Raw genomic sequence first — 12,173 nt, 5'->3', positions numbered from 1 at the left:
GAAATACAGAAACCAAGTTTTTTAAACGGTACATAAAACCGGACCGGTTTTTTCCATAACCGGTTCTACTAAAATCGAACCGACAATTAGATATAGTTTTTTTTTTGAAAGTGTGAATCGGTTTTTTACCCGGTTTATGTTTCCGAAGTGGTTTTTTTAACACACTTTCTCTTCAGTAAAAAAAACAACCAAACGGTCCAAACCAGTTAGGTTTTAACCGAAACCAAAGTTAAAAAAAATATGGTAAAAAAACCGAAACCGGTTTTTACCGGGGTTTGTGCACCTCTACTTATGGGTAGAGGTGGCAATCGTGTTGGGTTCTTGTCGTGTCGAAACACTAAACGGGTCGAAAGTGTTTTACGCCAACCCAACCTATTTAATTAACGTGTCGTGTCATGACAACCCGTTTATTCTTATGCCGAGTTCGTGTTAGGTTTTGTGTTAGGGGCATACCTTGAAATATCTCGTGTCATGTGAGGTTAAAAGATTGAGCATGTTGAAAGAAAAGTTTGGTAGACGGAAAGGAAAAATTAATAGTTTAGAGGCAGAATAGATGAAGTCATAACAAGTAAGTTAATATGACAAAATTGAAAGAGTAGGAGTTGAGGAGGTGGAAGACAATATCATGAGGATGAGAGAGTGGTCAAAGAGATTGTGTAGTTTGAGAGAGAACGAAAAAAAACTGAAAATAAAGTTTTGATCTACACGGCTAAGTCATTTCAACATTACAAAACGATTCAATCCAAATGTTTTCTTTTACTTACTGTTTTGGTTTTGTATCTTTCTATTTTATTTAAAGAATTCAAAAAACTTGCATATAAATAAATGGGTCATTTTCGAGTCATTCGAGTTGAAATTCTCAACCCTAACCTTACCTGTTTAATTTTCATATCGTATCGTGTCAACCTGGTTATTTAAATGATTTGAAATATCTTACTCAAACTTATTTATTTTGTGTCGGGTTTCGTGTCTTGTCAATTTTTGTCACCTCTACTTATGGAGGCTATGTGACTTTAGCTTGAGCGATCAGCGACGTATCATAAACCATTACGTCTAAAATTGAGTCCACTATCAGGCATGGACGTAGGATTTCATAGTAGAGATGTCATGTGAAATTTTAGTAGTGTCATAATAGTAGAAAAAATAAAACGAAGATTTTCGAAAATTTTTACACTGCATCCGGAAAAACCAGGTATTGTCGGACACCATAGTAAAACCGCCATTGCTATTGGGGATACCGACGAAGTGGAATATTCATCGGGTTTGGAAATTGAGTCATTTGACATATTTCAACCTTCAAAAAATCAGTTATGACATACTTCCACCTTTACTTCAAAACGAAGAACATCGCCCATGAAAACAAAGCTACATCGACACATCAACTAACTTGTAAATAAGTCGAATTTAGTCCCATGAAAATAAAGCCACATGAACACATCAATCAACTTGTAAATAAGTCAAATTTAGTCGTATGAAGAAGATTATGATGGGTCGAAAATTTTCTCACCTTAAAATCTCCTTTAGCAATGACTTCTCACACAAAACTATAAAACACATCAATGTGCGTTGTATTGTTCCACAAACATATGACATTTCAAGATAAAAAGTTGCATTACATTTTCTTTGGTAGTGGTATTTATATAGGGTTATGATTAGTTTTTCATTATCATCTTTATCTTATCACCTTAGGCTTGTAAAAAAAAAGGGATGTGGTTAGTCTTCCTTGTAATATAACCTAAATACAACTAATCAAGAGAATACAATATCTTATCTCTAAGTGCTAATATTGACTATTTGTAAACAAAAGTATCATTTAAAACATCAATTATTCACAACCCTAACCTCAACCATATTTGTTTACACTAAATATGGTATGTAGCAAACCTATGAAGCTTCTTCTTGTTGCCTCTCTTCTTCCTTCTAAGTAGAAGCTTCCATAGCAATTCGGTACCTTTACTACGCTTCATCCTTGGTACAATTGTCAAAGCTTGAGGTGCAACATTCTTTAGTCCACAGAAGTTATTGCAAGTGTTGTAATGTAGATCTTTTGTTTCTGTAGTGGTTAAAATTTCTTTTATTGTGGGCAACATAGAAGAATGCTGCCTCAACTTCTTGTTATTAGTCAACTCTTCTACTCCTTCATAGCCACTTACACTATGAAGATCTTCACTTACCTCATCCTTACATGAAACACTGCATAACATGTTTCAAAAATCATCATGCCAATTTTTCAAATTCTACAAATAAAAGAATATATAAAGAAGTAGGAAAAAAAAACATACGTGGCTAATTGGAGTTGTAGCTCAAGACATGTTGTTTCTAGTCCTTCATATTGTTGGATTTTGTCCTCCAACTCCATTTCTAAAACAGATAGTTTTCGAAAAGCTTCTTTTATTTCGAATTTGGAAGAAGAAAGTTGATAATCAAGATCAACATTTATTAATCTCAAATCCTCAAACTTCTCCTTGGTTGTTCTCTTTGACTCATTTACCCTTTCAAGTTCCAATTCCAAAGATACAATTTTGTTTTCCAATTCCAAAATCTTTCCTTCTGGATTCCTTCCAACTTCTTTCAAAATCCGGATTTCATTCTCTTTCTCACATAAACTTTCTTTAAGAATCCTGTTTTCTTCTTCCACTTCACATAACTTCTTTATCATTAAACTCATACTTTTATCCACTGATTTTGTCTTTCCATGTCCTGGGACCCGCTTCTTTACTAACAAACGAAGCCTCTGGCGTTCGGCTTCTAGACTTGCAGTTTCTTGTTTTGCCACGTCAGCATTTAAAGTTCTTATCTTGAGCTCTCTCTTGAGAACATGATACTCTGAAGTTTCAATTAAATCCTCTTTCTTAACAGAATCTTTGGTAAGTTGAGAATTTTCAACTGTTAGATTAGCAAGTTTTTTCCTTGTTAATTCTGTGTATTTGGACTCTAGTCTCTTATGTGCCCTCTCCATGTTCTATTGTAATGTGTCTTCTAGATCTTTGTTTATATATAGCTACTTCTGATTCGGGCTTTTCTATTTTAAAAATTCCAAAAGAACGCATGTAAATTGAAGGAGTTATGCAAATTAAAAGCGAAATTAAAGTAAAGAAACAAGAGTCACCTGTTATGGCTTCTTGATTTGTTTTCACATGTTCAGCCATGAGTTCATCTTCTGCATTACACTCGCAGAGAAGACAAACTTTTTGCTCCGAAGTCTGATCCAAACATACACAAATACGTATGAACAAATGAAAAGAAAGTACGAATTATGTCAACGTTCTCATAACGTAAAACAACAATCGTCATGATTAATATATTACTTTAGTGTTCGTAAATGGACTATTATTAGCGATGATCAATGATGTCAGACTTTCACCTACAAATTGTCCTTCCAAAATCAGAGCAAATAAAGCTTAGTTCTCCCATGAGGATGACTGAACGAGACAATACGTCAGAAATGGAAACGCCACCGCGCCCCACCGGCAATGAAATGGTCCCCACGGCCAGATGGGGAACGCCGATTAGATATAAACCCTCAACAAAAATCCCGTCAAATTACAAGTAAAAAAGAAATCTCATGACACAAAAGTAGAGAAATAAACCTCGAAAGATGAGAAATTAGAAGCTCACCTCAATGAAATAAGGTTAGATTACAAGAAGCCAATGGTATTAACGATCTCTACCACCATTTCTGCATGACTATGAGTTGATCCAAGTTTAAAGTTGGTTGAGGAATTTCATCGAACAGGTTGAAGGAAGTAAAGAGGTGATGTCGCGGCGAATAGTTTCTGCCGAAACGAACCCAACACGCTGGTATCATTGGACTTTGAGAGATTGTGAGGTGTAGCCATGATCATAAGTGTTGAAGAAAAGCGAATAAAGAAATAGGTGTAGCAATGGAGCGGTGGTGAGCAAAGGGCTAGAATTGTGTCAGCAACATGTCATATATGATCATGGAGACTTACAGAACCGACTGACGAGAATCAAATGAGTTGGTGTCCTTTGCACTTGTATTTTATGCAACTTTTAATAATATACTATTCAAAATCGTCTGCTTTTTCCATGTAACCTGGTATCATCATAGCTAATGCTAGGGAAAATATTATTAACGAATTACTTTTAGATTAAAGAATTTTTTAAAATCGTCTCATTTTAGTACATTTAAACGATTATAGCCCTTAAACTGCTTCAGTGACATTTTTTTTAATGATTTGGATTAGATCTTTATCAAACTTAATATGCCATGTTTTTTTAAAAATCTGATTTGACATTTTAGTCCCTTAAAAGAACAACTCCAATCGGTCTTGTAGGGAAATCAAATTGGGTATGGTATCTAATGTTTGTCACGAGGTTCTAACATTTTAATAAGCGATAAAGACAATGTATGTTTCAGTGGCGGATGCATAAAGAAGGGTTGCACAAACTTTTTAAGCTATTGCACTACTAGAAAGAAAAAATTATTTCTGAAGGAAGTTTCCGTCATAAGATTGTCAATATACCGACGAATTTACACTACATTCACAATTATCAGAGATGGATTGTGACGGATTTTCGAAAAAAAGTCACTAAATTTACATTTAACCGGAAAAATTAAGGGGTAGTCTGGGCTACATAGTAGCTCTCTCTGGTATGTTTAACAGTTAGTCATAAAGACATTATACTATCCAAACAAAATACATCATGTAGTATGTTTAACAGTTAGTCATAAAGACATTATACTATCTAAACAAAATGCATAGCAACAAAAACAATTCCAAATTGCTACCCCCTCCTACCCTATATACCAAAAAAAGACATTCCAACTTTCCACATTGGTGCGGCATGGTATGTTCTGTAGTGTCTTGGGAGCAGTTCCGTGCGGAGTATGTTCCGTAGTGTCTTTCGCAGGCCGAGCGAGCCGCTGTGTCTTGGGAGCAACATCTGGATATATTCCGTGCGAAGTATGTTCCTCTTGTGGAGCGGAAGCGACTGGAACATGAGTGTCTGTCGCTTAAGCAGATGACTAAGTCGGTACCGAAGATCACCAAGATGTTTAAAGAGAGAGCTCTTTTCTGCCCTGAGTATGTCGCTTCAGAGCAGGCGCAGATGTCGCGATACTTGAGAATGCTCAAGAAGGAGATTCGAGAGTGTGTATCTACTCAACAGCACCAGGCCTTAACCGAGATGCACTCAAGCACCAGGTCGAAACATTTTAGTGTTGGTATTCATCTATATTTTATGTTTATGTTTTGAGGTTCAGTTGTAATCTTGGATGATCAATTGTATGGAATTGTCTTATTTAGCTCTTTTTAAATTGGTTTCTTGTTATGAATGGATTAATCATCATTGTCCTCGGAATGCATGCGTGTTGGAATTTATGAATGTTGTGTGGATTCAGATTTTCTTGTATATGTGGATATCATTTGTTGGGAACAGGTAGTAGAGTGCTAGTTGTTCTGGGTATCAAAGAATTGTGAAGTTGTCTGATTCTAGCATATTTTAAGTAGGGGAGAGCGGAACCTCGCAGCAGGAAGACCCTATGCCAAGGTTCAGTTTCCAGTCGGATTTCTCCAAGTTCAAGAATTTCGCACACCTGCTGGATCTTCTGATTTTGCGTCAAGATATTATTTGACTATTGTATTTCCCTTCGATTCATATTAGTTTTATTTGTGATAGCATATGTAGGGCATGCTTGTGCTTTAGACTATAGGGTGTTAGCAGCCCGGGTTGAGGGATGTGATGAGGGCTTCCTTGTCTATTCTTGTTTGATTGGGGCTTAGAGGTCTGAGTCATGGCCCGAAGACCTAGTAGGGTCAGTTAAGTCTTGTTGAGGCCCGAGTGTCGTTATTGGTTAGAGGATTGGGGGTAAGCTCGAGTATTGTTGTTGGTTGGTGGATCGGGGTAAGACTGAGTGTTGTTGTCGGTTAGTGGATCAGGGGGTAAGCTTGAGTGATGTCAATGGAAAGTAGAGTAGGGTTGTTAGAGTCGAGTAGGAGCCCAATCTAGTTTTGTATGTGATCATTGGGTTTTATGTTGGTGCATTTATATGCAGGATTAGCTTAGCGACAGTCGGCCGAGAGTTGTGGGATTAATTGTTCAGAGGGGCGGCGTATGGCTGAGGATATCTAGGACCGATAAAATCCATAGAATTCAGTCATCATAGTGGATAGGAATGATTGTTTAGCCTTGTCTACTGGGTTTTGAAAGGATTTCTTACTTATGCATCAATGTGTGAGGTTGGAAGCTATGGCATAGGATGTAGTTCCTAATTCAAATGTTCAACGAGCAACACAAGGCCAAGAGACCATGGGCGAATCAGGTTGGGAGTTTTGGTTAGCGTATGAGTCAATTAGGGTGGCTCTATCTGCCTAATGGGTGGATATGATTTTGAATCCAGCAGGTCAAGCACTAAGGCATATATTTTTTCTCTTGTGGATTATGGAAGCTGTAGGTACAACATTTTCTTCAGGTCAGTTGACTCTCGTTTAGTCTACAGAGGTGTTGAGAGGTCGTTGAATGATCAATGGGTTACTCCAAGAGGGGAAATGAGAACCGATTTTGAGGACGAAATCTAATTTAAGTGGGGGAGAATTGTAACACTCGGTTTCCAAATCGGATCGATTTAGGGCTTCAAGGAGTCAAAGGTATGGTTTTTGGGTGAAACCAAGGCTCACAACGTGACCATAGAGGTGTCACGACATGAGGAGTGACTAAATGAAGATGTCGAATTATGTTGAGCTCACGACGTGAGATGCACTATAGCCCAAACCCATGATCTTTTAGGGTTTCCTTCGTATTTAAACCCCATAAACTTCATTTTAGGGTTCCAAAACAACCTCATTCCTCCCTAAGCACAGAAAAACCATAACCCTAGCCTCTCCTTGTGATTCTTGAGCTTTTGGTGGAGTTTTGGAAGTTTAGAGAAGAATAGATCACCATTAAAGCATAAATTCAACATGGAAGTTCCATTTGCAACCTCTAGCAACACCTCTGGACCATTGTGAGTAACCAAGATTCAAGTTTTTTGTTTCCTTGTTGCTAGATCTAAGGTTTTATGCATGTTTATCCGTGGCTACAAGAGTTAGAGTGTTGGGACTCCATAAAGTTAGCAACTTTATGGGTTCTTAGGGTCCCTTGGTGATTATATGTTATGGATCTGAAGTTTGGATGATGTTTGAGTTCATGCTTGAGTTTTGATCTCCTTTTTCTTCACGAAGTGTGCACTCTTATTGAACCGATCAACGACCACCCAAATCATGTCGTGACCGTCATTCGTTCAGGGCAATTTAGTGACAAAATCCATGGTGATGTCTTCCCATTTACCCATGGGTACAGGTAAAGGTTCTAAACTCCCATACGGTTTCTGATGTTGTCCCTTAACTCTCGCACATGTCACACACTCGGCCACATACTTCGCAACATCGAGCTTCATCGACGGCCACTAGTAGTAGGGTTTCAGATCCCTATACATTTTTGTGCTGCCGGGATGAATCGAGTACATGGTCTTGTGAGCTTCTTCCATCAGAAAATCTCTCATTCTTCCCATTTTAGGTACCCAAATCCTATCTCGGAATACCTTTAATCCTTGACTGTTTGTACCGAACACTAACGTTTTGCCCAAACATTCCTCCTTTCGGTAATTTTTCTCTGAAGCTTCTTCCTGAGCTTTCGTGATGCTTTCCACAATTGTTGAGACAACTTCAATTCTTAACGCTCTAGTTCTTCTCCTTTCAAGGCTCACTTTTCAGCTTAAAGCATCGGCTACGACATTTGCTTTACCAGGGTGGTAAAGTATCTCGCAATCGTAATCCTTGAGCAACTCTAGCCAGTGTCGTTGCCTCATATTCAACTCTTTTTGATCAAATAGATACTGAAGACTCTTATGATCAGTGAACAGCTTGCACTTCGTGCCGTAAAGATAATGCCTCCATATCTTTTGTGCAAATACTACCGCCGCCAACTCCAAATCATGATTGGGGTAGTTCTTTTCGTGTTCTTTCAATTGTCTTGATGCATATGCTATCACCTTATCCCTTTGGGTCAGAACACAACCTAACCCAATTATAGATGCATCGCTATAAACTGCGAAATCTTTAACTCCATCGGGCAGAGAAAGAATCGGTGCTTCACACAGCTTCTTCTTGAACTTCTTGAATGCTTCTTCGTGTTTCTCACAAGTATAAGTGACTCCTTTATGGATCAAAGCTGCCAATGGAGCAGCTATCGAAGAAAAGCCTTGGATAAACCTTTGATAATATCCAGCTAATCCTAGAAAGCTTCGGATCTACGTGGGACTTTTCGGTCGTTCCCACTTCATTACAGCTTCAATCTTTGTTGGGTCAACCATGATCCCTTCTTGGTTAACCACATGACCCAATAATTGGACTTCTCGAATACAAAAATCACATTTGGAGAACTTTTCATATAGCTTCTCCTTCTTCAAAACTTCTAGCACCTCTCATATATGCTTTCCATGCTCCTGCTCGCTTTTTGAGTAAACCATAATGTCATCTATGAACACTATCACAGATGTATCGAGGAATGGTTTACAAACCCTGTTCATCAAATCCATGAATGTTGCTGGAGCATTGGTCAGTCTAAACGACATAACCAAGAACTCATAGTCTCTGTATCTTGTTCTGAACGCGTTTTTCTCAATATCTTGTTCTCGGACCTTCATTTGATGATATCCTGACCTACGATCAATCTTCGAGAAATAGCTTGAACCTTGCAGCTAATTGAACAAGTCATCAATCCTCGACAATGGGTACTTGTTCTTCACCGTTGCCTTGATCAGCTCTCTGTAATCTATGCACATCCTCATGCTTCCATCTTTCTTCTTCACAAATAACACCGAAGCTCCTCAGGGTGATGAACTAGGTCTAATGAAACTGTTGTCTAACAACTCCTGAAGTTGCATCATAAGCTCTTTCATCTCCGTCGATGCTAATTGGTATCATGCTTTTGCTATTGGTGTTGTTCTTGGTAACAAGTCTATTCGGAACTCCATTTGTCTATCAGGCCGTAATCCGGGAAGATCCTCGGGAAAGACTTCCGAATAGTCACACACCACTGGTATTTGCTGCATCTCCTTCTTCTCTTTCTTAGCATCGATGACAAATGCCAAGTATGATGTGCATCCTTTGGACAAACATTTTATGGCTTTCATTAGGGAAATGATTCCAGAATTCCTAGGGGGTCACCCATCCTGGTACTACTCCCGCCCGAGCACGCTTAACTGCAAAGTTCTTATGGGATCTGCTGCCCTCACGGCTTTAAAACGCGTTGTGATAGGGAAGGTATCCACACCCCTTATAAGGAATGCTTAGTTCTCCTTCCCAGCCGATGTAGGATCAGATCTAACCCACTTTCACCCCCCCCCCCCCATTATAGGGTTCGATGTCCCCGTCGAACACATCGACCCGTGCCCTGGCTCTGATACCATTTGTAACATCCCCCTTTGACACGTATCACAATATTGTCCGCTTTGGGCCACTCGGCACGAGGACTTCCCAGGGGGTCACCCATCCTGGTACTACTCCCGCCCGAGCACGCTTAACTGCAGAGTTCTTATGGGATCTGCCGCCCGAGCACGCTTTAAAACAAGTGGGTTAGATCTGATCCCACATCGGCTGGGAAGGAGAACTAAGCATTCCTTATATCGGGTGTGGATACCTTCCCTATCATAACGCGTTTTAAAGCTGTGAGGGCAGCAGATCCCATAAGAACTCTGCAGTTAAGCGTGCTCAGGCGGGAGTAGTACCAGGATGGGTGACCCCCTGGGAAGTCCTCATGTCGAGTGGCCCAAAGCGGACAATATTGTGATACGTGCCAGAGGGGGGTGTTACAAATGGTATCAGAGCCAGGACACGGGTCGATGTGTTCGACGGATACATGCCAGAGGGGGGTGTTACAATATCGAAACCATTCAGCTCAATAGGTAACAACTCCTCATGGAATTCGTTCCCATTTCCGTTTATGTCAATGACAATATTCCTAATATAATCGCTAACAGGTATGAATTTGCCACTGATAACTTCTACAACTAGGGCATCATCAAGTTTTTCTATAGGCAATGCTAGTCTTCCACCAAATTTATGTGATATAAATGAGTAATTTGCTCCAGAATCAAACAATATATTGGCAGGCAATCCATTTACAAGAAAGGTATCTGAAGTGACGTCTGTTGCCTCCTTTGCGGCTTCGAGTGTCATCTGGAAAGCTCTGGATTTTGGCTTTGGTGGGACATTAGGCCTTGCTGCCTCCTTCTTCTTTGGGTAGTACCTCAAAAGGTGCCCTTCCTCATTACAACCATAACAAACTTTCTTGTTGAACGTACACTCGTTGGCATAGTGCCCAAGCTTCCCACATTTAAAACAAGTGACCTCCCCGTCACATTTCCCATGATGTTTCTTTTTTCACTTTTCGCACCATTTCGCTTCGCCTCCTCCTCCTCTCGAACCAGACTTCAAGGATTTCCTTTTCTTGTTGGATCTCAAAGATCCCTTGAACTTCCTCTTTTCACCCACCTTAGTTCTTTCCGGACCCCTTGCCTTTAACTGTGTCTCAACATTATTGGCTACTCTAACGGCTACCTTCAACGTGCTTGCCATTTTGACTGTTGGGCCAAAGTCTAACGGCAATCCGTTAGCAATTTTTTCTGTCTTAGCGAGCTCAGGCGGCACCAGGTATGGAAATAACTTCATCTTCTCGGTAAACGCAGTAGCATATTCATCAATGCTCATTTTCCCTTTCTTCAAGTTTTGGAACTCGTTGTTTAGATCGATCATATATATCTCGGAGCAATACTGCATCTTCAACTGCTCCAAGAACGCTTCCCAAGACATCTTCAAAGCTTTTCCTCGTGGCATCGTATCCGCCAACAATTTCCACCAGCTCAAGACTCTGGTCTTCATGTCGAACCGTAAAGACAATTTTCTGCTTATCACTACAGTTGCAACTTTCAAATACCATCTCCATTTCGGAGATCCAGTCCATAATCTCCACAGGCTTTGGGTTTCCAGAAAGACTTGGTGGTTTGGCACCCAAGAAGTTCTTATACATACATCCAATCTCGTTCGATTTCCCTCTCCGGGTCCTTCCTTCTCACCATTGTGGGTTCCATTTGACTAACAGTACAACTGTTATTCCCTTTTTCAAACTCTCTATCATTCAGTTCTAGTTGTTCAACATGCATTGAAGGTTCATTTATGTTATTCTGCAACAGTTGTCTCGTTTCTTCCCTCTGTTCGGCCATCATAGCCCGAATCATGGCTTGAACTCTAGCCATTGTGACTGACTCAGGTGCAACTTCAACTATCGACACCTGCTCAATCACTTCAGGACAAGGCTACTGATTCCTGTTTCCATTTGCGTTTCCAACTCCACTTCGGGTTCTTGACATTTCGATCTATACACCAAATTAGGTAAATTTAGATCTTTATTTACGATAGACGTTTAAATTCCCCTTATCACTCCGAAACATTACATGTTAGTTCTAATATCGTAATCAAACGCTTACAATCCTAAACACATAAGGTTTCCGGATCCGGTCGGCAACAGACCATAGATCCAAACAAATAATAGCATATAAGGCAAACATAAAGCATTTAGCACATAAAAGCATTTTAGGCATATTTCCTAAAGTAAACTAGTGCTCGTGTCTAAAATATGGAAGACACTCATCTCACGATCATCGCTTAGAATTCTAAGTTTAAGTCTAGAAATCCTACAAATTCCTATTTCGCTTAAACGAATGCTCTCATACCAATTGTGACATCCCCATTTTTATGGCCAGAAAAAACCGCTTTCGTTTATACTTTTTAATAAAAATCAGAGTAACTTCTTAAGAAAAGTATTGCGGAATTTGTTCCCAAAACAAAATATGATATAAATTTATCAAAGCATTTATTAAAGAAATGTATTTTCATTACATTACAAAAACTCGGGATGTCAATCATCGATACAGACCATAAGCATAAACCAAAAAGAAATAAACATCTTAGGTCACAAAACGTAATCTGGCGTCAAATCCATAATCTCTCGTCAAGTCATCCAACTATGCTTTTGTCACTACCTATAATACAATAAACTGAGTGGGTCAGGCTGGGGAGCCTGATGAGCATATAGGGTTTTCAACCCACAATAAATAAGTTTATTATTTTCAACAATCATTAAACCCGATTACCTGTTCCCGTTATCCTCAC

The 12,173-nt window shown here is 39.4% G+C and overlaps 1 protein-coding gene and 1 pseudogene across 6 annotated transcripts; both read right to left on the bottom strand.

Annotated features, from left to right (window-relative positions):
- Positions 1–1,713: 1,713 nt before the first annotated feature.
- LOC145054064 (uncharacterized) lies at positions 1,714–4,057 on the bottom strand. Of its 6 annotated transcripts, XM_079002193.1 has the most exons (5): positions 3,619–4,056; positions 3,309–3,376; positions 3,110–3,203; positions 2,283–3,022; positions 1,714–2,193 (listed from the first exon to the last, which is right to left on the bottom strand). In XM_079002193.1, exons 4-5 carry the CDS (start codon positions 2,957–2,959, stop codon positions 1,863–1,865), a joined length of 1,008 nt encoding a protein of 335 aa, XP_078858319.1. In that variant the 5' UTR covers positions 2,960–3,022; positions 3,110–3,203; positions 3,309–3,376; positions 3,619–4,056; the 3' UTR covers positions 1,714–1,862. The 6 variants fall into 6 exon arrangements, with proteins under 6 accessions (XP_078858319.1, XP_078858321.1, XP_078858322.1 ...); XM_079002195.1 differs by having other exon boundaries at positions 2,283–3,017; positions 3,365–4,057; XM_079002196.1 differs by lacking the exon at positions 3,309–3,376 and having other exon boundaries at positions 2,283–3,017; positions 3,619–4,057.
- Positions 4,058–9,458: 5,401 nt separating this feature from the next.
- On the bottom strand, positions 9,459–9,577 carry LOC145056277 (5S ribosomal RNA; annotated as a pseudogene).
- Positions 9,578–12,173: the final 2,596 nt, after the last annotated feature.

This window comes from Lactuca serriola, chromosome 5 (assembly GCF_051521515.1).
Source record: "Lactuca serriola cultivar US96UC23 chromosome 5, Lser_US96UC23_V15, whole genome shotgun sequence".
NCBI classification, from domain to species: domain Eukaryota; kingdom Viridiplantae; phylum Streptophyta; class Magnoliopsida; order Asterales; family Asteraceae; genus Lactuca; species Lactuca serriola.
This window is presented reverse-complemented; position numbering and strand designations above follow the sequence as displayed.